The sequence below is a fragment of the Salmo trutta genome, chromosome 12 (assembly GCF_901001165.1).
Source record: "Salmo trutta chromosome 12, fSalTru1.1, whole genome shotgun sequence".
Taxonomy (NCBI): domain Eukaryota; kingdom Metazoa; phylum Chordata; class Actinopteri; order Salmoniformes; family Salmonidae; genus Salmo; species Salmo trutta.
In genome coordinates, this window is record NC_042968.1 from 45,491,381 (window position 1) to 45,514,592 (window position 23,212).

At 42.7% G+C, this 23,212-nt stretch overlaps 2 protein-coding genes across 4 annotated transcripts; both read right to left on the bottom strand.

Annotated features, from left to right (window-relative positions):
* Positions 1-6,416: 6,416 nt before the first annotated feature.
* Positions 6,417-13,597, bottom strand: LOC115203637 (TNF receptor-associated factor 6-like). Its single transcript, XM_029768522.1, has 8 exons — positions 13,492-13,597; positions 12,348-12,661; positions 10,937-11,087; positions 10,667-10,825; positions 10,318-10,389; positions 8,306-8,383; positions 7,736-8,020; positions 6,417-7,634 (listed from the first exon to the last, which is right to left on the bottom strand). Exons 2-8 carry the CDS (start codon positions 12,659-12,661, stop codon positions 7,038-7,040), a joined length of 1,656 nt encoding a protein of 551 aa, XP_029624382.1. The 5' UTR covers positions 13,492-13,597; the 3' UTR covers positions 6,417-7,037.
* Positions 13,598-13,731: 134 nt separating this feature from the next.
* LOC115203639 (uncharacterized) lies at positions 13,732-21,009 on the bottom strand. Of its 3 annotated transcripts, XM_029768527.1 has the most exons (11): positions 20,865-21,009; positions 19,017-19,221; positions 18,813-18,845; positions 18,621-18,676; positions 18,412-18,508; positions 18,121-18,156; positions 17,808-17,867; positions 15,704-15,937; positions 15,406-15,509; positions 14,360-14,528; positions 13,732-14,180 (listed from the first exon to the last, which is right to left on the bottom strand). In XM_029768527.1, the coding sequence occupies exons 1-11, from the start codon at positions 20,954-20,956 to the stop codon at positions 13,953-13,955; spliced, it is 1,314 nt and encodes a 437-aa protein (XP_029624387.1). In that variant the 5' UTR covers positions 20,957-21,009; the 3' UTR covers positions 13,732-13,952. The 3 variants fall into 3 exon arrangements, with proteins under 3 accessions (XP_029624387.1, XP_029624388.1, XP_029624389.1); XM_029768528.1 differs by lacking the exon at positions 15,704-15,937; XM_029768529.1 differs by lacking the exon at positions 20,865-21,009 and having other exon boundaries at positions 18,813-18,847; positions 19,018-19,189.
* Positions 21,010-23,212: the final 2,203 nt, after the last annotated feature.

Sequence of the window (23,212 nt, forward strand, 5' to 3'; positions counted from 1 at the left end):
GTTGTCTTCGGTGAAATAGGACCAAGGCGCAGCGGAAGTATGGATACTCATATTTTTTTTATGTTAAAAAAAAAAAGGAGTAGAGCATCCACTTGAAACAAACAAAACAACAAACAATACTCACAACAGCAACAGCGTGGCATGCTCAAACAAAACGCAGCAGTGCACACAACAATTCCCCACCACCCCAAAAGGCAAAGTAGGCCACTTATGTGTGACTCCCAATCAGCCACAACCCTCTACAGCTGTGCCTGATTGGAAGTCACACAGCCAAAATTAATGAAACACAAACACACAGACTCTTCTGCCACGTCCTGACCCAACTACACCCTCTACTGGTCAGGACGTGACAGTACCCCCCCTTAAAGGTGCTAACCCCGGAAGCACCTTTAAAACAAAACCCAAAAAGAAAAACAACCCCGGAAATACTACATCAAACACCCTTTAAACAAACACACCACCCTGAACCACATAAAACAAATACCCTCTGTCACGTCCTGACCAATCTACAATACTAATTAACCCTTATACTGGCCAGGACATGACAATCATGTTATGTGTATGCTTGTAATCGTTATGAACCGGGGAGTTTTTCAGGATAAAAATTAATGGAATGGAAATAAGCACAGGCAAAATCCTAGAGGAAAACCTGGTTCAGTCTGCTTTCCACCAGATAATGGGAGTTGAATTAATCTTTCAGCAGGACAATAACCTAACACATGACAAAACTACACTGGAGTTGCTTACCAAGAAGACCGGGAATGTTCCCGAGTGGCCGAGTTACAGTTTTGACTTAAATCAAATTGAAAATCTATGGCAAGACCTGAAAATGGTTGTCTAGCAATGATCAACAACCAATTTGACAGAGCTTGGAAGAATTTAGAAAATAATACATGGGCAAATTGCACAATCCAGGTGTGTAAAGCTCTGAGAGACTTAGCCAGAAACACTCACAGCTGTAATCACTGCCAAAGGTGCTTCTATAAAGTATTGACTCAGGGGTGTGAATACTTATGTACATTAGATATTTCTGTATTTAGTTTGCAATACATTAAAAAAAATGTTTTCATTATGTGGTATTGTGTGTGAGGAAAAAAATCTACTTGATCTATTTTGAATTCAGGCTGTAACAACAAAATGTGGAATAAGTCAAGTGGTATGAATACTTTCTAAAGGCACTGTACTGTAGAGATGACTGATCTATGTAGACTGCAGAGACAGATTTGCAGCTTTTTTAATTGATTTTAAACAAAACACAGTAAGGCATATATGTCCACACAAATATATTCGACTTATTCCACAAGAAACAATCAAAAGTCCAGTGGGATTTAACGGATGAGAGTAAGCTATCCATTCTGGTGAATGTCTCCATAGCCTCATCCAATTCTCAATTGTAGCTACTGTATGATGCGGTACGGTCAACAATCTTCATCCATTGATGTGATGTAAGGCCACAAAATAAAGACAGACACAGGGAGAACATTTATCTCCACTGCTCTGCTAACAACACCACAGACACAGGGAGAACATTTCTTATCTCCACTGCTCTGCTAACACCACCACAGACACAGGGAGAACATTTCTTATCTCCACTGCTCTGCTAACAACACCACAGACACAGGGAGAACATTTCTTATCTCCACTGCTCTGCTAACACCACCACAGACACAGGGAGAACATTTCTTGTCTCCACTGCTCTGCTAACAACACCACAGACACAGGGAGAACATTTCTTATCTCCACTGCTCTGCTAACAACACCACAGACACAGGGAGAACATTTATCTCCACTGCTCTGCTAACACCACCACAGACACAGGGAGAACATTTCTTATTTCCACTGCTCTGCTAACAACACCACAGACACAGGGAGAACATTTCTTATCACCACTGCTCTGGTAACAACGCCACAGACACAGGGAGAACATTTCTTATCTCCAGTGCTCTGCTAATAACGCCACAGACACAGGGAGAACATTTCTTATCTCCACTGCTGTTAATAACGCCACAGACACAGGGAGAACATTTATTATGACTCTGCTCTGTTAATAACACCACAGACACAGGGAGAACATTTATTATCTCCACTGCTCTGCTAACAACACCACAGACACAGGGAGAACATTTATCTCCACTGCTCTGCTAACAACACCACAGACACAGGGAGAACATTTATTATCTCCACTGCTCTGCTAACAACACCACAGACACAGGGAGAACATTTCTTATCTCCACTGCTCTGCTAACAACACCACAGACACAGGGAGAACATTTCTTATCTCCACTGCTCTGTTAATAACGCCAGACACAGGGAGAACATTTATTATGACTCTGCTCTGTTAATAACACCACAGACACAGGGAGAACATTTCTTATCTCCACTGCTCTGTTAATAACGCCAGACACAGGGAGAACATTTCTTATCTCCACTGCTCTGTTAATAACGCCAGACACAGGGAGAACATTTATTATGACTCTGCTCAACAGTCTTGAGTCTTTCTTGGCAACAGAAGGCATTGATCTAATTCCAAACGGATAATTCACTCCGTCCTCTCCCTGGGCCCTGGTTGACTTCCGTTTTTGGGTATGAATGGACTGGATGGATGTTAATTGTTAGGAATGGAATCATGCCACTTGTTGACACAAGCACCTACAGTAACTTTGATGCAAGAGTACGTTTTTTCCCTGTTGAGCAATACACAAAGCAAAGCGTAGTTTTTGTCAGTACCAATGACTGTGTTTACATTGGTTCAGTATCCTATGGAAAGAGTATGCTAACTGGTGGATACACCGTAGACCCCTTATACATAATGCTGAATAAATGTGTTATGATACTGTAACATTCATGAAGGTGTCACGACTGGTTTCATAAATGTCTTATGAATGCCTTATGTATACCCAGTGGTGGAAAAAGTACTCAATTGTCATACTTGAGTATAAGTAAAGATATCTTAATAGAAAATGACTCAAGTAAAAGTGAAAGTCACCCAGTAAAACACTACTTGATTAAAAGTCAAAGTATTTGGTTTAAAATGTACTTAAATACAGTGGTGTAAAAAGTAGTCAATACTGATATTTTTAAATATTTAACAAAAATTCTAAAGTAAATGCTACACATCAAATTCCTTATATTAAAGCAGACGGCACCATTTTCTTGTTTGTTGTTTTCATTTACGGACAGAAGGCACACTCCAACATAATTTACAAACAAAGTATTTGTGTTTAGTGAGTCCACCAGATCAGAGGCAGTAGGTATGACAATGCGTTATATCCAATTTGTACTCCTTCATCTATTACTAATAGGGATAGACCAAATGGTGCAGTTCTATGCAATCTGATAGCCATACCAACTATATCAATATCAACCATCAGACAGGGCCTGCAACCATCTATTGAACGTAGCTTGTTTGAGTTAGTTTCCATGTGACTTTAAAAATTACAAAGGATTTGGGTTGATCCATCTGAACAATAGGAGCTTAGTTCCTAATCTGGATTACATCAAGATCTGGGCTATGCAGGTGAATCCCGATAATCTGGTATTGATTGAAACTGCCCATTGCCAGGGCCTCCCGGGTGGCACAGCAGTCTAAGGCACTGCATCGCAGTGAGGTGTCACTACAGACCCGGGTTTGATCCCAGGCTGTATCACAACCGGCCGTGACCGGAGTCCCATAAGGCGGCGCACAATTGGCCCAGTGTCATCCGGGTTAGGGGAGGGTTTGGGCGGGGGGGGCTTTGCTTGGCTCTATCGACTCCTTGTGGCGGGCTGGGCGCCTGCAGGCTGACTTCAGTCGTCAGTTGGACGGTGTTTCCTCCAAGCTGGCAGGTGTTTAATTAAGGAGCATGGTTTGGCGGGTCATATTTCGGAGAACGCATGACTCGACCTTTGCCGCTCCCGTTGGGGAGTTGCAGCGATGAGACAAGATCGTAGTTGGAAATGACGAAATTGGGGAGAAAAGGGGGGGGGAATAATAAAAGAAAATCAACTGACTGTGTTAGAGATGTGAGACTACACAAATCTAAGCCTCATCTGAACACAAAGAGGAACTTTAAAAACTTAAGTGAACAGGCTTTTAGTCTTTATTTCAGTGACATTGATTGTATTTCAGCTATCCATCAACATGATTTAGCTTTCAGCCTTTTTGCAGATGTCTTCAATACTATTGTGGATAATCATGCTCCCTTCAAAGAATGAAGGGTTAAAGGTAGATGGAATGCCTGGTACACTCCAGAATTATCAGAAGTCATTTATAAAAGAGATGACGCTTGGGTCAAGGCCAGGAACACAGGCGTAGGCCCAGACTGGCAAGCTTTAAGCAACTGAGGAATTATTGTGCAAGACAAATCAGCAAGGCTAAATCGGATTATGCAACTGCTCTTTCGGATTGTAACCCGTGTAAATTCTGAAAAACTGTAAAATCACGATTTTGGGACCTGTTCTATCCACTATTTATATTAACACCATTGGTCAATCCGTTAACTTCATCTATATGTGGATGATACTATTATGTATCTATTTTTTTAATTTAACTAGGCAAGTCAGTTAAGAACAAATTCTTATTTACAATGACGGCCTACCAGGGAACAGTGGGTTAACTGCCTTGTTCAGGGGCAGATTTTTACCTTGTCAGCTCAGGGATTCAATCTAGAAACCTTCCAGTTACTAGTCCAACGCTCTACCCACTAGGCTACCTGCCGCCCCTATTGATCTGGCTGTGTCAAAACTAGTCAAATTTTATAGCTATGTAGGAATCTCTTGCTGATTTAAAACTTGTGCTTAATATGGACAAAACTAAATACATGTTGTTTTTAAACTCTCGTAAGAATGTTTCAGATGAACTACATGTTCGCTCATTAGATGGTTCTCCAATCGAACGTGTTCCCGCATATAAATAATAAGGCATTTGGATTAATATGGATTTGACGTTTAAAAAAACATAGATGAGCTGGTTAAGAAGCTAAGATTTAAAGCGGTCTTTTTTCTACAGAAACCGATGGTGCCTTTCTCTCAGCAGTAGGAAGCAGATTATTCAGTCAACCTTTCTATCTGTTGTTGATTATTTCTCAAAGTGCAGCTGCTACTACTCTTAAAGCTATGGATTCCATCTCCCATAATGCCCTTCGTTGTTACAGCCCACAGATGTGATACTCATCACAACACTGCATCCTGTGTCAAAAGGTTGGCTGGACTTCGCTAAAGACCCGTAGATCTTTACATTACTCCCTTTTTGTTTACAAGGCCCTACTTCATAAACTTCCGTCTTATCTAACTTAGCTTTTGAAGTATAGACACCCGAGTTGCCTAACCCGTTAACTCGACGTTCCTAGGGTCTCCACCGAGCTAGGTAAATCTGGTTTTAGCTTAAATGCACCGTATTGCCCCCAAAAATATAAATACATTTCATTTTGATGTTCTGGTGCTGTTTGAGGAAATTTAACGTATTGATTGGGGACTTAGTTGTGGAGGAATGTAACTTTTTCTGAATGATTTGTGCTGACTTATTAGTGCTTAACATGACTGTGTTTTGTATTGTAATATGTTCTGTATAATGTGTATATTTATATTGTATTATACAGGGCACATTTGGAAAAGAAACCTAGGTCTCAATTTCTTCCCTGTTAAAATGAAGGTAAAACAAAGATAGGTGCATGATTGGAACATATTGCTGTCCTGCCTGAGCATTTCCAAATGTAACGAGTACGTTTGGGTGTCAGGGAAAATGTACGGAGTAAAAAGTACATTATTTTCTTTAGAAATGTAGTGGAGTAAAAGTAGTCAAAAATATAAATAGTAAAGTACAGATACCGCCAACAACAAAAAAACATGTAAAAATACTTAAGTACTACTTAAGTACTTTACACCACTGTGTATACCAACTCATTCATATGTCACTGCTTATTGTATGTCCTAACTCACAGCCATTGTTCAGGAAATCTCTTCTCCAGAAGAGGTCTTAGAGATGCCACATCATCCCACATTTTCCCAGACAAAAGACCCTGGTTGGAATGTTGCCCCATCTTCCTTGTATGATCCTCCAACCAGAAGACCAGTGAAATGCCAGTGATCCTGACTCTCCTGTCATCCAGGATGTACAATAAGTTGATAGGCAGTTCTGCCTCTGGTCGTCTCCCACTTACAGATGGTCCTGCCCCAGTCCTCGCTGTGTTCTGTAAAAAGCACTAAAAGGATTCATTTGCTTGAGTATCTCTCTGTCCTACATCACTCTCTGTCCCCTTCCTAATCTCCAACAGAAATACACTTCTGGTAACATCTTATTTGAATTGGCTTCTTTAATGCCAACATAAAGTTGTCATAAACATGTCTTTGAGCTTGACATAAATATCATAAAATGTAATATGTTATGATATTTAACGAGACTTTCCCGGTCTCCGCTACAAAGCTGTTACAAAGAATGATGCACTGAAACCAAAGTCATGTTTATTACAACCTAATGTAGGCATCATAAGACATTTTAAAATCCTATCTATTGGAGCAGTACAGTAGCCAGCGACACATTGCTGGATAAGTGATGGAACACAGAGCTTGGGACTAGAACGTTCTGTCTGCAAATAGATGATTGTGAGATCGGCTTTAAAGTTCTGAACCCGCATTGATTTGAATGGTGTCAGCTATTTTTTATCTTGTATTCTTTTGAACTTAACATGAATTGGGGTATTTAGAGTAATATATAGGTAGAGAACATTGAACAGAGTAAGACTAATGTCAATAACTCAATTATGACAAAAATGCAGATAAAACCATACAGACCCAAGCTCTCGACTTGTTGCAGGAAACCTTGGTGTTAATCGCCACCAACATCCAGTCCATCACTCTCTAAAGCTACAGCAAAGAAAAGCCTTTTGGAGTTGGAGATAAAACCCACAAGTGAGCAGTACACTTTCCCATGAGGTTGGTCATGACTGAACCCAATGCAATGATCCTGTGCGATACAAGAACTCAGGAAAATGGCAAACTGATACTTTGTACTGATAACGTTGGTGCCGATTGACATCGTCGCTTGAACGTTAAAAGGGTCCTCACAACGAGGCCTCGGGCCCTCTGGGCTGCATGGCCGCCCCCTCGCGCCTTAGGGCGGTGTCGAAGCGCGGCGTCACCTCGCAGCGCACCAGCAGCGTGTCGTCGTGCACAAACCCCCGCTGCTGCAGCTCCATCAGGTGCAGAAAGGTGACGTAGCCAAAGCCCTTGGGGTTCCTCTGGATGGTGGGCCTCTGGAAGGCCTGCAGGTCAGGCTTGGTCTCCATCACCTCCACATGGTGCTGGCCCTCAGGCCCTTGGTCCAGCACGGCCAGCCGGATGGTGCCTTGGAAGGGCCACGATAGCTGCCCATCAAATTCACCCTGCATGGTGTGAACAAACAGTGAGATGTAGTTGGAGCAGCGCTGGGCCGAGGGCGTTTGGAGGTGGAGGCGCAGACACAGCTTGTAGCCCGGCCGTCCCGTGTAGAAGCCTGGGCTGTGCACCACAACGGGCTGTCCGGCAGCCTGGGTACGCAGGTAGCCCGAGAAGCCCTCCAAGGGCCACACGTACACGCCCTGGCACTGCTTGGCCTCCAGCTCCTTTAGGTTCTCCTCCAGCGAAGTGACCTTACGACGGAGCTCTGCCACCAGGCCCGCCTGGGGGATAATAATAGAAAACAAAAATTGTAATTTAGTTGTAGACGTTTATATTCAAATTCAAACACAAATAAGAAAGAATGAATTTGCATCTGTTCCACCTGAATGCTCAGCTCACGTAGCTGGTGGTCCTGCCGCACTAGACGGCCCTCCAGCTGCTGGGTGGTCTCCCGTATGGTCTGCAGTTCCCCGCAGCACTGGCAGGGGGCGCCACCGCTGCTAGCGCCTGCTTGTGCCCCCTGCTCTGCAGCGGCAGCCCCTCGGTCCTCAGAAGGTGGTGGCTGGGTGTACCCGGTAAGGCTGTGCCTGTGCAGGTACTCAGCCATGCAGCGCATGTGCATCTGAGTGAACTCCTGCATGTGCTGCGCCAGGTCATTGCGCTGCATCTGAAATAGCACGAAGACTTTAAAAGAGCCACTGTGTTGAACCAAAGTTGGAAGTGGTAGCCTTGTCCGGTTTAAAAACCCTCTTTTGTTAGACCTGAAAGTATTGGCTGGATGGGAGTAGATGTGGAAACTCTACCTAGTCCTGCCAGAGGCCACGAGAAGTGGATCTTGGGTATCTCGGCCTTGGGTTATGGGGTTTGTTTTAGACACGGCAAAGTAGTCATTTACCACCTATGTTCCTATGACTCAGAATGTGTTGAGGTTGACTCCACCTCAGTGACCTACCATCTCTCGACATCCAAAAGTGCTGAAGGTACAGGCGATCGGAGCCTTCGGACAGTCTGTGTCATAGTGAGATTCCAACTGAAACAAAAACAGGCACACCAAAGTTATTCCACCACTGAGTCAGATCCTACATCGCGTGACCTGTAAAGAAGCTTGTTACAAAGAGATACTTTTTCCAGAGGAAAGGTAGGCAACTTATCTGTGTCCAAGGACTAACATTGCAGTCCATTGCCACCAAGCAACGTTTAGCAGTCCACAACCATTCATGAACGATTGAGTTAAACATATGTTTGTGTGGGCCGCAAGCAGATGTGAACTGGACCAAAATATGCCCGCGAGCCACACGTTGTAGACTCCTGCTCTACACCACCATCATCATCATCATCATCTCATAGGTTTAGTAATCAGGACTACTGCTCTACCACCACCACCATCATCTCATAGGTTTAGTAATCAGGACTACTGCTCTACCACCACCACCATCATCTCATAGGTTTAGTAATCAGGACTACTGCTCTACACCATCATCTCATAGGTTTAGTAATCAGGACTACTGCTCTACCACCACCATCTCATAGGTTTAGTAATCAGGACTACTGCTCTACACCATCATCTCATAGGTTTAGTAATCAGGACTACTGCTCTACCACCATCATCTCATAGGTTTAGTAATCAGGACTACTGCTCTACCACCACCATCTCATAGGTTTAGTAATCAGGACTACTGCTCTACACCACCATCTCATAGGTTTAGTAATCAGGACTACTGCTCTACCACCACCACCATCATCTCATAGGTTTAGTAATCAGGACTACTGCTCTACACCACCATCTCATAGGTTTAGTAATCAGGACTACTGCTCTACACCATCATCTCATAGGTTTAGTAATCAGGACTACTGCTCTACCACCACTACCACCATCTCATAGGTTTAGTAATCAGGACTACTGCTCTACCACCACCACCACCATCATCTCATAGGTTTAGTAATCAGGACTACTGCTCTACCACCACCACCACCATCATCTCATAGGTTTAGTAATCAGGACTACTGCTCTACCACCATCATCTCATAGGTTTAGTAATCAGGACTACTGCTCTACCACCACCACCATCATCATCTCATAGGTTTAGTAATCAGGACTACTGCTCTACCACCACCATCATCTCATAGGTTTAGTAATCAGGACTACTGCTCTACCACCACCATCATCTCATAGGTTTAGTAATCAGGACTACTGCTCTACCACCATCATCATCATCTCATAGGTTTAGTAATCAGGACTACTGCTCTACCACCACCACCATCATCATCTCATAGGTTTAGTAATCAGGACTACTGCTCTACCACCACCATCATCTCATAGGTTTAGTAATCAGGACTACTGCTCTACCACCACCATCATCTCATAGGTTTAGTAATCAGGACTACTGCTCTACCACCATCATCATCTCATAGGTTTAGTAATCAGGACTACTGCTCTACCACCACCACCTCATAGGTTTAGTAATCAGGACTACTGCTCTACCACCATCATCATCTCATAGGTTTAGTAATCAGGACTACTGCTCTACACCACCATCTCATAGGTTTAGTAATCAGGACTACTGCTCTACACCATCATCTCATAGGTTTAGTCATCAGGACTACTGCTCTACCACCATCATCATCTCATAGGTTTAGTAATCAGGACTACTGCTCTACCACCACCATCATCTCATAGGTTTAGTAATCAGGACTACTGCTCTACCACCATCATCTCATAGGTTTAGTAATCAGGACTACTGCTCTACCACCACCACCATCATCATCTCATAGGTTTAGTAATCAGGACTACTGCTCTACCACCACCATCATCTCATAGGTTTAGTAATCAGGACTACTGCTCTACCACCACCATCATCTCATAGGTTTAGTAATCAGGACTACTGCTCTACAACCACCATCATCATCTCATAGGTTTAGTAATCAGCTAAATCTAAACGGCAGCCATCAGGTCTCCATCCCCACCTGGTCTCTGATGAGCTCCATACCGCAGTACTGACACACCACGTTGGCAAAGGGACACAGCGACTCATGAATCTGAGGACACAACAAAAACAAACAATGCTCAAAAGGCTGTCACATGACCACCTTCAGAAAAAACAGACAGTCTATCCACTTTTTCAGTGAACATTAAAGGGGAGCTCAAATGGAGAATTAATACAGTTTCTTACTGACTGAGAACATGGTCACATTTTCTTTGAAAGCGCTGTGCTGCTAGCGAAGCTAACAGAGGCGGTGCAACCGGTATTCAATCCAATGAATCTTTATTTATTCAGGATAGTGCACTCAGCATGAATAAGATGGTGATGCTTACCTTGCTGTCCTCGTAAACAAAGCTCTCTACACAGTCGGGACAGGACACAGGTCTCCGCTGGCAGTGTTGGCTTTGGTGCATCTCCAGCTGGCTCTTCCACACCGCGTCCTGGCACAGCGGGCATGGCACAGTGGCAAACTCACATTTGGTAACATGGCCCTGGCAGGGTGAGATGGCAGAGTGAGCTAATCGTTTGGTTTCAACATGGCAACACGGTTGTAGTGATATGAACTAAGGTGTCAGCCATTGTCTATGGAGAAGGATGCCTACATCCAGACGGCGAAGCTCCATTTTGTCAGTGCAGCCTACGTTGGTGCAGCGGACCGTTAGGGAGAGGATCTCCCGCTTGGCAAAGTTATCTGGGAACAGCTGGTCTTCCCGTAGTACCTCGTTATCCACTGGACACCTCTGCCCTGTATCACTGGGGGGAAAGAAAGAAAGAGAGAGATCAGTATGATGCTTGGGACCAGGGTTTCATTCATTAAATCAACAGGATAAACTATTTTAAAATGGAGGTAGGCCCTACTACCTGAACTTGTCCAATGAGAAGGCTCCTTTTTGAGATCACTTACTACCATTATCCTTTGAGGACTATTCATTTGAAGAAAGTGTACATGTATTCATCATCATCATCTTGTCAAAAGGGACATCCAAATACGTGTCATTCAGCAAATTCAGAAAAGAGCACCAATGATAAACACAGAATACAAACATCACAACAGTGCTGCAATAAAGATGTTAGCTTGGTACTGTAATTGTGGGGAAGTGAAGGTAGTGACAGAGAGAAGTATGGCCTCCAAATCTTCCAGAATATGGCCAATCATTTACCCAGTAAGTCAGTAACCCCAGAGGCTGTCATTGCGCACCAAATCAGTGAATGACTGACAGTCATCGATAATCCCAACTGTTATGTCATGTGGCTGTTGTAATGCATATGATGTATAGAGATGTTCTGCATTATAGAATCACCTGCATTGCCCATCTTATCTGGTGGCCAACAAAAATCCTTTGAGAGTTGAATATTGACAGGCACACGACTACGACCTCTTCAGGAGTTAAAGCAAAAACTTGAGTCGATCTCAGACTGGCATGAAAACATTTTTGGCTCCAGCGCCACATCGGGATTTCAAAACTCTATGGAGGGCCACACAGATCTTTTATGATCGATTTGCTTGTCAAAATCGATATGAGGGCCAGAATAAGGGCATTTATATGAAAATATAGGTCTATTGTTATTTCTACATACTCTCTTTCTCGTTTTAGATGTTCCTGTGACCTGCAGGTTTTTTTTTAACCCAAAATAAACCTCATGCGTCATCCCTATGACAGAAATGCGGCGGGCGACAGATAGCCATTGGCTAACCCCGGCACATTGACATGGATGTTGTACTGCTGTAATAGTAAGGTTGATTCGTGAAATAAATAAATGACCTTTAACCCCTGCGTCTCTCATTAGAGGAGCTGTGAATATAAAAAGCCCCATAGTTCAGTTCTCTGTCCTCAACAACTTTAATGTTGACAATAAACATGCAGAGATAATTGTGGTTGCAGGGGTAAAGGAATAAGCAAATATTGTTATTTAAATCCTGGAGGGTATTTCCCAAAGCAGGATACAACAAGTTAGATAACTAACATTTAAATATATCATTATCATGTAAGTATGAGTACCAGGGAGGCTTACCGGATGGACTTCTCGATGCAGCTGCGGCAGAAGCGATGGCCGCACGGCGTCTGCACGGCTGCCCTCAGGGCCATGAGGCAGATGGGGCACTCATACTTGCTCTCCAGCGGAGGGTCGAACTCCACGTCGTAGCCTTGCAGTGGGGCGCCGCCCTGTAGGCTGGTGGGGGTACTCTCCGTGGGGCTCAGCACAGAGTCGTTGCCCTCTTTCTCCAGCATGGCCAGCGCACAGTTGGACAGCTGTGACGCGGCCGCCCCACCACAACACCCTTCATCATTCTCCAGGCTGCTCTTATCACTCTCAAAGCAGGACATCTACACAGGGCGGAGAGAAAAGTGGAGAAAAAGACATACGAGCGAGAGCAATGACCATTACCCCTCCACAAGTATTCACAAAGTGTTTTATTACACAGAAAAATATGCCTTCTGTGGAAATCACTGGGCTATGTTTCTCATACGGTTGGAATGTTTCCTTCTTGAAATGTGTGTCATCAGTTCCACTTGAACTCAACTGTCTCCTGAGCTGTTCTCAGATCAGCCCGAGATAAGAAACTTCATAATGACTGTACATGACTCAGGGGACCAAAGGTAAGGATATGCCACAAAGGGGACAACACCTAGCGAACATCCTCAATTCAATGCCTTTGCGTTAGCCAATTGACATGGTGGTTACAGTCTGAAACGACAGTAATTTACCTATATAGGGCTATAAATTATCTTGCGAGCTTAGAAACTAGCACTCTGGGTTGCTAGCTTGTCAGGTCAGGGACACAATGGGCGGGGGAATCTCAGTTCCTCATGCATTTCAAGCAAAGTAGCTTGATAGCTAATATTTCAGATAGTATGTCAACATCTGTAAACAACAAAACCTGTCTGATCTCGTGGTAACATAAGTGGTTAGCTGTTTAATATCCGAAGCTCAAATATGAGAAGACAAGTTCAAAAGCAAGTAATAATCACAGTCACTGCACAACAAGTTAACGTTAGCTGGCTAGCGGTGTGGTAGCGATGATGCTGACACGGAACTTCGAAGTTCTTCAGATGACATTTCAACAAACTAAACACTGTAACAACCACATGTAAGCATGATTCATATATTAGTCGATGGTGTTGGAATATTTGACAATATGCGTGTTAATGCTTACCGTAGCCTTGAAAGTACATCAGTTTTCTTGACTGACTCTCCTTAGCTAATTAATTACTTCCTGCATTTTCATCGCTCTTCTTCTCTGCCTCATTGGTGGTTTATGCTGGGTGGCAAAGGATAAGTAGGACATTACCGCCGCTGGCTGGACGGGGTGAAAATAAAAACACGTTTTAATTTTATTCAGAAACACATTTCAGTTTTTATTTAATTAAGAAACACAATCAAAATGTAATTTAAACACTTTATACCGTTGTTTTTAATGACAAAAGGGTCATCAGAGAAACTTATACAAATACATACACAACATGTACTTCTTCCCCTAGGAACCTTTTTTCACCCCACATCAATATCTTCCTTCACCACCACTTGGTTTCCAACGTCCTTATTATATCCTCCATCTTTTCAGTCCTTGTTTGAAAAGCTTTCTCATTTCCATCCAGTTGTTCATGTCCTTGTCTTCTAACCCCTCATGACCTCCAGGGCCACCCTGCAGCTCATGGCCACCCTGCAGCTCACACAGGTGTGGGTGTAGTCCTCATCCCCAAGTTTCATCTCCTCATATCTCTTCAGCTCAGAGTCCTGAGTGACCGAGATCCATTCCAAGCACTGACTGCACTGCACACAGACTTCCTTTGTAGGTGGTTGGGCCTCTAGTATGACAAAGGTTCTTCCTTTAATCCCATTGTACTGCAATGCAAACAGAGTGATCAAAGCCCAAGTCAGTTTAAAAGCTAAAAGAAAAAATATGACAATATTATTCAGTCTTTAAAAATACCTATTCCTATGATATTTGATGTACATTAATTCATTTATTGGTAATTTTAGTTGTGACCTGTGAGTCTAAACACGCTCAGCCTCCAACTTACAGGCAGCTTTCTTGGTGAGGTGGAGACAGACTGAGTCCCTCCACAGCGCAGTAGAGACAGGGGTATTTGTCTGGTGGTGGGGTGTTCCTTGCAGCAGAAGCTGAACACACTGGCAGCCAGGTAAACATCCCAGTTATCAGGATGTTCTTTCACCAAATCTGACACCAACCTGTCCAGGTATATGATAAAACATGTATGAAACAAAACACATGCATATTATAACAAGTCAGCTGGGCTAGCATGTCATGTGTTTGGATTCAGTAAACTGACAAAAGATTTTTGCAATCATTACCCAGTTCTATTTAGTACCGATGCGCTTCTTGAAAAATCATTTAAAAGTTAAGCAATGTCTGGATTGCAATGCACTGGTAACACACGTGTTTGTTCCAATCAAGTGTCAAACGTGTTTCCGTTGGCGACTTCAATATTCTACAGTAAATTCTTCCAATCTTGCGACTGACTCACTGAACTGTCTTGCAATGATAGAAGGCAATCAACCTGCCATATAGTGCTCTATCCACGCAGCCTATTCCCCGTCAGGAGACTGAAAAGATTTGGCATGGGTCATCAGATCGGCACCGGAGCACCAAGTCAAGGTCCAAAAGGCTTCTTATTAACAGCTTCTACCCCCAAGCCATAAGACTCCTGAACAGCTAATCAAAGGGCTACCCAGACCCCTCTTTTACGTTGCTGTTACTCTCTGTTTATTATCTATGCATTGTCACTTTAACTCTACCTACATGTACGTATTACCTCAGCTAACCGATGCCCCCACACATTGACTCTGTACCGGTACCCCCTGTATATAGCCTCGCTTGTTATTTTACTGCTGCTGTTTAATTATTTGTTACTTTTATTTTCTTTTTTTTTTTACTTATCTTTTACTTAGCACTTATTTTTATTAGGTAAGCATTTCACTGTAAGGTCGTATTCAGGTTGTATTCAGCACGTGACAAATAAAATTCGACTTGATTTGACAAGCAACAAACTATCCATAAGCTTTTAGAATCAGGTGGCTGTGTAGCAAGGTACATTGGAGGACAAACCGGTCTACAAGGGACTTTGTTACTGGATCCAATGACACTCCCAGAGGACGGTAGAATATGAGTTGGCCTGTCAGTTTCTTCAGATCACCCAAAGCCGAGTTGATCTGTAAAATTAAAAAAGAGGGGTACTTAATATTCATGAGATCATTTGGTGCAACATACATTTGGCCGTCACAACCAATACAACTGATTTTGTTTTCAGGTGGTGGTACAGTAACGCTAGCATAAATAAATGCTGTACATACTGTATTAGATACTACACAATACCATCTCTATTAACTAACCGAGTATCTCTTACCTCTACAGTCAGCATTACACCCAAACAACACAGGATTCCAACAGGGAAGCCAAAGCGAGAGATGAGGTCAGAAATGATTTGAGCAATCTCTTTACTGGTGCAGGTCTTCATGGGGTAGGCTTCCAACCATTTGGAGTAGTAGTCCATTACAGTTAGTACAAATCTATGTCCAATTTGGGTCTCTGGAAATGGCCCCTTCACTTCCATTGTCAGCCAATCCCATTTGTTCTTGATCTGGTTCAAATATCATAAAATTATATTTAAAAGGATATTAAAAAAAAGGAAGATAAAAATAATACAAAATGTAATAACCTTGTTCAAATCAAATTGTATTAGTCACATGCGCCAAATACAACAGGTGTAGACCTTACAGTGAAATGCTTACTTACAAGCCCTTAACCAACAATGAAGTTTAAAAAAATAAGAAGAAATAAAATTAACCAGTAATTAAAGAGCAGCAGCAAAATAACAATAGCAAGACTATATACAGCGGGGTACCGGTACAGAGTCAATGTGGAGACTATATACAGCGGGGTACCAGTACAGAGTCAACGTGGAGACTATATACAGCGGGGTACCAGTACAGAGTCAATGTGGAGACTATATACAGCGGGGTACCAGTACAGAGTCAATGTGGAGACTATATACAGCGGGGTACCAGTACAGAGTCAATGTGGAGACTATATACAGCGGGGTACCAGTACAGAGTCAATGTGGAGACTATATACAGCGGGGTACCAGTACAGAGTCAATGTGGAGACTATATACAGCGGGGTACCAGTACAGAGTCAATGTGGAGACTATATACAGCGGGGTACCGGTACAGAGTCAATGTGGAGACTATATACAGCGGGGTACCAGTACAGAGTCAATGTGGAGACTATATACAGCGGGGTACCAGTACAGAGTCAATGTGGAGACTATATACAGTGGGGTACCGGTACAGAGTCAATGTGGAGACTATATACAGCGGGGTACCAGTACAGAGTCAATGTGGAGACTATATACAGCGGGGTACCAGTACAGAGTCAATGTGGAGACTATATACAGCGGGGTACCAGTACAGAGTCAATGTGGAGACTATATACAGCGGGGTACCAGTACAGAGTCAATGTGGAGACTATATACAGCGGGGTACCGGTACAGAGTCAATGTGGAGACTATATACAGCGGGGTACCAGTACAGAGTCAATGTGGAGACTATATACAGCGGGGTACCGGTACAGAGTCAATGTGGAGACTATATACAGCGGGGTACCAGTACAGAGTCAATGTGGAGACTATATACAGCGGGGTACCAGTACAGAGTCAATGTGGAGACTATATACAGCGGGGTACCAGTACAGAGTCAATGTGGAGACTATATACAGCGGGGTACCGGTACAGAGTCAATGTGGAGACTATATACAGCGGGGTACCAGTACAGAGTCAATGTGGAGACTATATACAGCGGGGTACCAGTACAGAGTCAATGTGGAGACTATATACAGCGGGGTACCGGTACAGAGTCAATGTGGAGACTATATACAGCGGGGTACCAGTACAGAGTCAATGTGGAGACTATATACAGCGGGGTACCAGTACAGAGTCAATGTGGAGACTATATACAGCGGGGTACCAGTACAGAGTCAATGTGGAGACTATATACAGCGGGGTACCAGTACAGAGTCAATGTGCGGGGGCACCGGTTAGTCAAGGTAATTGAGGTAATATGTACATGTAGGTAAAGTTATTAAAGTGACTATGCATAGATAACAGAGAGTAGCAGCGGTGTCAGAGAGAGGTGGGGGGGTGCAAATAGTCTGGGTAGCCATTTGATTAGATGTTCAGGAGTCTTATGGCTTGGGGGTAGAAGCTGTTTAGAAGCCTCTTGGACCTAGACTTGGCGCTCCGGTACCGTTTTCCGTGCGGTAGCAGAGAGAACAGTCTATGACTAGGGTGGCTGGAGTCTTTGACAATTTTTAGGGCCTTCCTCTGACACTGCCTGGTATAGAGGTCCTGGATGGCAGGAAGCTTGGCCCCAGTGATGTACTGGGCTGTACGCACTAACCTCTGTTGCATGTTTTCTGTTTTCTAAAATAAGCCCGTCTGTCAGAAATCTTACCCTGATTGCGAGCTTGGGGATAAAGATCAGCCCTTGCTTTTGTAAAGCTGAAGGTGGGACCTGAAATTGTCAGGAGAGTTCAGTGATTAAAGCAGGAAATAAAGGTTTGGGGGTATATAAAGCCTTTATACAATGTTGTTGATCATACACACAACTAGCCGTATAAGCCTGTACACACTGTATACACACAACTAGCCGTATATGAGTTTCAATGTAGCCCTCGTTTGAGCCAATCAGGATTGTTTGGTTGCGAGATTGGCACAATTGATCGATTCTGATTGGCCCAATCAGCATCATAAGAGCTACCACTTACTTCATTTGGTTTATCTTTCACAGCCCAGTCAATACTCTGCAAAAAAAAAAATAATAATAAAGGATACATGAAATATCACCAGAATGTAAAAACTCCAGATAAGAGCAGACCTGTGTCAAATACTCAAACATGAGGTGCGCTTCATTTAGTTTACCTGGCGTGCAGGCTGGAAAGACAGTGTTCCATTGGTTATTGTAACTAGGCAAGCTAAATCAAGCACACCTCAAGTATTTTGACATGACATGTATTTGACGATTCAAGGTCTGGATAAGTGTGATATGTTCTTTGTACCTGTGGTACACAGTAGTCGTCATGGAAACGACTTGGGTGCCATATACTGTGGTTTAAGTAACTGGGAGTCTTCTTCAACCGTGTTGACTCTGCAGAGCTAATGTTTCATTACAAGAACAATCAAGAGAGGGAAATAATTAATTGCTTAATTTCTTCACAACATTGGCTCATAACCTATAGCTCCTACAAACTGTATTGGTTTTGAGTACCACTTTGGCTCAGCTGGTAGTGATGACACATCCTCAGGAACACGATCATCGGGAAACTGAAATCACAAGTAGAGGTTAATACATAGTTCATTTCATTTGTGAAAGATTGAGAATAAAGTGTGCATCCTAGCGATATCAAAAACAATACAAATGGAAAACTAGTAGGATGACTTGTTTGTTGTTTTTACTCACCAAGGTTACTCTTTTCCTCGTTCCCGCTGTTTTCTAAAACAATAAGTACTCAACAATAAAAACACGCCGCTCAAAAGTTCAAACCAACAAAGCCAAAGCATGAGTCAAGTTTTTATCATATGTATCAAAATAATAACCATTTTGAAAAAGACCCAGTCAAAAACTTTCAACAGAAAAATACACCTGCATCAATTCACAAATTACCTTTTTTTGGAACTGACTAGGAAAGGAAAATATAGTTGGAATGGCATCATTACGTAAACGAACACCACGTCCAGTGGAGGGTGTTATCAGGTACTTCTCCTCGAAATGCTCGGAACACAGTCTGGAGCTTTTGGTTGGCTTCCAGGCTTTCAGTCTCGTCTGATGGAGCCACTTTTTTAGTCTTTTGGCGTCACTCAGCGGAAATCTGATGGCATGAGACAAAGTAAAAAAGAAATAAGTAAAAAGTAACAACTTCACAATTTCACAGGGCTCCCGAGTAGCGCAGCGTTTTAAAACACTGCATTTCAGTACCAGAGGCGTCACTACAAACCCTGGTTCGATTCCAGGCTGTATCAGAAGCGGCCGTGATTGGGAGTCCCATTGGGCGGCGCACAATTGGCCCAGCGTCGTCCAGGTTAGGGTTTGGCTGTCATTGTAAATAAGACTGACTTGCCTAGTTAAATAACAGTTAAATAAAATAAAAATAAAATAGCTAATAATGATCAACAGAGGTCCAATGCAGCCATTTTTATCTCAATACCAAAATGATTTCTGGGTAACAATTAAGTATCTTACTTAAAATAAAATGGTCAAAAATAAACTAATATAGCTCCTTAGCCAAGAGCAATTTCTCAAGCCAGAATTTAGCTACGACTGTCTGGAAGGGGACTGAGTGGGGAGGGGAAAACTGAAAAATAGGTTTGGATTCTCTTTCTTATTGGTCTATCAACTAATTTAGCGCCTGGTGACGTCACCAGGCAGGCCAAAACTCCATCCCACCAAAACATTTCAGGCAGTCTTTTTCAACAGCTCTTACACTAAAAGGCTAATATCATAATTTTCACAATATTATTCCAACCTCAGAGTGTGGATATGGAGATATATTTATATGAAAAGCATTCACAGGAAATCACGTTTTTGATAGTGCTGGACCTTTAAAGCTAATTCAGAGAAAACGGGTGTCCTTGACACTTGTTTTGGTATACAGCTTAGGGATGGGGCTATAAGGAAATGTAACCCCATAGTGCTCTAGATGTAAGGGATGACAGTCCAGGACTCCCTAAAAACATGCCACTTTGATACATGGGACTTTTCGTAGCAGGTTAGGAAAGCATTCTCCTAACTTGCTACATTAATTCTCCTAATCTGCTACGAAAAAAATCATAGCTGTGTCGAAGTGGCATGTTTTTAGGTAATCTCATGACAGTCCATGACATCAGGGGTGTAATCATTAGACATTATGTTTTACATCTAAAACCACCGTTTCTCTAGTTAGTACATCTACTGGTAGGTCCCTCTCCGTTTCGTTCCCTTTAAAATGTTTTGCAAAGGAAACCGTTTACTCCACACGAGAAACGGTTTGCAAAGAAAAAAAAGAGTTTCTATTGGTCAAATTCAGGTGGTCCCTCCCCGTTTCGTTTGCTTATGTTTGGTTCCTAGTGAATACACCCCATGACGGGTTGAAACATATTTTGAAGTTGTGTTGTTTGTTTACATCGTTGTTTTGTAAACAATGGAGTAATAAAACCTTATATTTTGAGTATGATATAGAAAGACCGTTATGGCTAGCCTAAATATCGACAACAGCCGAATTGAAAAGATCATTGCATTGGACATATTCACAGATCCCTTTATAACATCAGGACTTGTTTGTTTAGCTTTAAGACAAAAACACATTTAGTAATAACGTTAGCTATCTAACTAGTTTGTTATGATAAGGTATAATACTATAACATCGAAATTACTGGAAATCTCTCAGCTAGTCTCACAAGATTAAGTTATCTTCGCTAGCTGCTAGCTAACTTGTTAGCCAATATCGTGTTGTTAGTCAAATGCTGCAAGCCTTACCTGTGAAGCCTAACTTTTTTGGCACGCAACTGATTATTTTTATCATATGTATCATGTCCTCTATTCTTACAGTTGTAAGCTGAACATGACATTTCCGATTTACAAATTGTTGATATTTTCCTTCTTCGTTTGAATTTCTGGCAGACTTGGACGTTGTGTTATGTATTGCTGCCGTTCGAAGGTCGGAGTGCGTATTGCACATTTGGTCACCCAAAAATAAAAGGGAAAGGTGGAATGGGAAAATCTTAAAATTGCATCACCACTTAACCCTGCAACTATATACTATCCCCAAAAACCTACCAGCCCATCCCACTACTTTCTCCCTAAACGATCCTACACCAGGCTGTCGACCTGGGAGGATGAAACCCCTTCTGTCAAAACTTCCTGTGGATCTTCTGCACTAAAATCTCTCACACTGCTGCTGCAACTACCACATCAATCTGCTGTGATTTCTGCTCCATCAGTGCAGTGCAGTTCATTGCCATGGTAATAAACGCAAGAAATACAACCTTACTAAAACACATCTTATCTGGATCGCTGGGGGGTGGCATTTCGGATCCCCAGCTGCATTGTGCACCCCCACAGTTGATACAGTGCTTTCTCTGTCCGAACTGTTCACTCCATCTGATGATCCTGCATATTTCTCACATCGTGGGATCTCCCTTCTACACAATGCTGCACCATGTCGGAATCATTGGCACCTAAAGCACTGTAGCGGGTTCAGAACATAGACCCTCACAAAATAGTAATAAATATAACCTAATCTGACCTTATCAGGTAGAAACTCTGCATCAAAGCTCAACAAGACAGACAGGGCTTGATCATTTTTTTCTTCCTCATTAGTGGTTTTATGACTTGTGGCAAATGAAAAGGTTGTGCAACACTGCCACCAACTGGACGGGGTGGAAAAAAGGAAAATAACACCTTGGAAAATACCAAGTATGGGTAGCTGCAGCCCAATATGGCGACCAGAGTATGGGCGAGTGGGTGTGTCGAAATGCAGAGCTGCAGTTTTAAAGCCAATTTCCTGCAAATCTACACATTTTATCATAGGCTCAAATGTGTAGATTTGCAGGAAATCAGCTTTAAAACTGCAACATTTATCTCAGCCTCATGGCAAAATAGGAACAAAAGAATGAAATGAGCTAATAAAACAGCACATTGTTTCTCTACCCCATGGCAAAAAGTGTAGAATTGCTGGAAATTTGCAACATTTTCTCTTGGCCTTATGACAAAATGTGTAATATAAAATTATAAAACTGCAAATGTTTCTCTCTGCACCATGGCAAAATGTGTTAAAATGCAGTAAGTTAGCTGTTTTCCCGGGCCCTAAATGCGGTAGATCGAGTAGGCGTGTTTTTTATCAGGTGAAAGTTGATTGCATTCATTTTGGAACAGGGCTGCCTCCTGTTCAAAGCCCACGGTGAAGTCGGCTCAAAACAAAAGGGACGTAATTAGGCACGTGGAGTAATGAATAGGGTTCTGTGTTTTCACATGCAAAGTGATTGCTTTGGATAAAAACTATCTATAACGTAGGCCATTTAGCTGACACTTTTATCCACTTCATAAAGTCAGCATTTCCTCATCTCCCATCCCTTCTAATGCGACTAGCCCCGATGCTCCTCCCTCTTTTTCCCCTGCCCCACTACAAAGTTTCTCCCTGCAGGCAGGCACGGAGTCTGAGGTGCTAAAGGAGCTCCTTAAACTTGACCGCTTTCTTCTTTAAGGTTGCAGCCCCTATCATCACCAAGTCCATCTCTGACCTTTTTAACCGGTCTCTCCTCTCTGGGGAGGTTCCCATTGCTTGGAAGGCAGCCAGAGTGTGTCCTTTATTTAAAGGGGAAGATCAAGCTGATCCAACTGCTATAGGCCCATTTCTATTTGGCCCTGTTTATCAAAAGTGTTGGAAAAATAATCAACTGACTGGCTTTCTTGATGTCTACAGTATTCTCTCTGGTATGCAATCTGGTTTCCGCTCAGGTTATGGATGTGTCACTACAACCTTAAAGGTTCTAAATGATGTCACCATTGCTTGATTCTAAGAAATGTTGTGCTGCTGTTTTTATTGACTTGGCCAAAGCTTTTGATACGGTGGACCATTTCATTTTTGTGGTCCCTCCCCAGATTTTGTGTAAAACGCTCTACAACTTAGCTTTCTTAGTGTCCAACAAGCTTTCTCTGCTCTAAACCTTGTTCTGAACACCTCCAAAACATAGGTCATGTGGTTTGGTAAGAAGACTGCCCCTTTCCCCACCGGTGTGATTACTACCTCTGAGGGTTTAGAGCTTGAGGTAGTCACCTCATACAAGTACTTGGGAGTATGGCTAGATGGTACACTGTCCTTCTCT

What these genes read in the sequence shown, in the direction of transcription:
- LOC115203637 (XM_029768522.1), bottom strand. Translation starts at nt 12,661, where the DNA reads ATGTCCTGCTTTGAGAGTGATAAGAGCAGCCTGGAGAATGATGAAGGG. An exon ending in TGCATCGAGAAGTCCATCCG is followed by an intron (nt 11,088 to 12,347) that starts GTAAGCCTCCCT and finishes CTTTCCCCCCAG; the next exon opens with TGATACAGGGCAGAGGTGTC. An exon ending in TACGTGAGCTGAGCATTCAG is followed by an intron (nt 7,635 to 7,735) that starts GTGGAACAGATG and finishes ATTATCCCCCAG; the next exon opens with GCGGGCCTGGTGGCAGAGCT.
- LOC115203639 (XM_029768527.1), bottom strand. Translation starts at nt 20,956, where the DNA reads ATGTCATGTTCAGCTTACAACTGTAAGAATAGAGGACATGATACATAT. An exon ending in CGAGGAAAAGAGTAACCTTG is followed by an intron (nt 18,677 to 18,812) that starts GTGAGTAAAAAC and finishes TTGTGATTTCAG; the next exon opens with TTTCCCGATGATCGTGTTCC. An exon ending in CTACCAGCTGAGCCAAAGTG is followed by an intron (nt 18,509 to 18,620) that starts GTACTCAAAACC and finishes ATGAAACATTAG; the next exon opens with CTCTGCAGAGTCAACACGGT.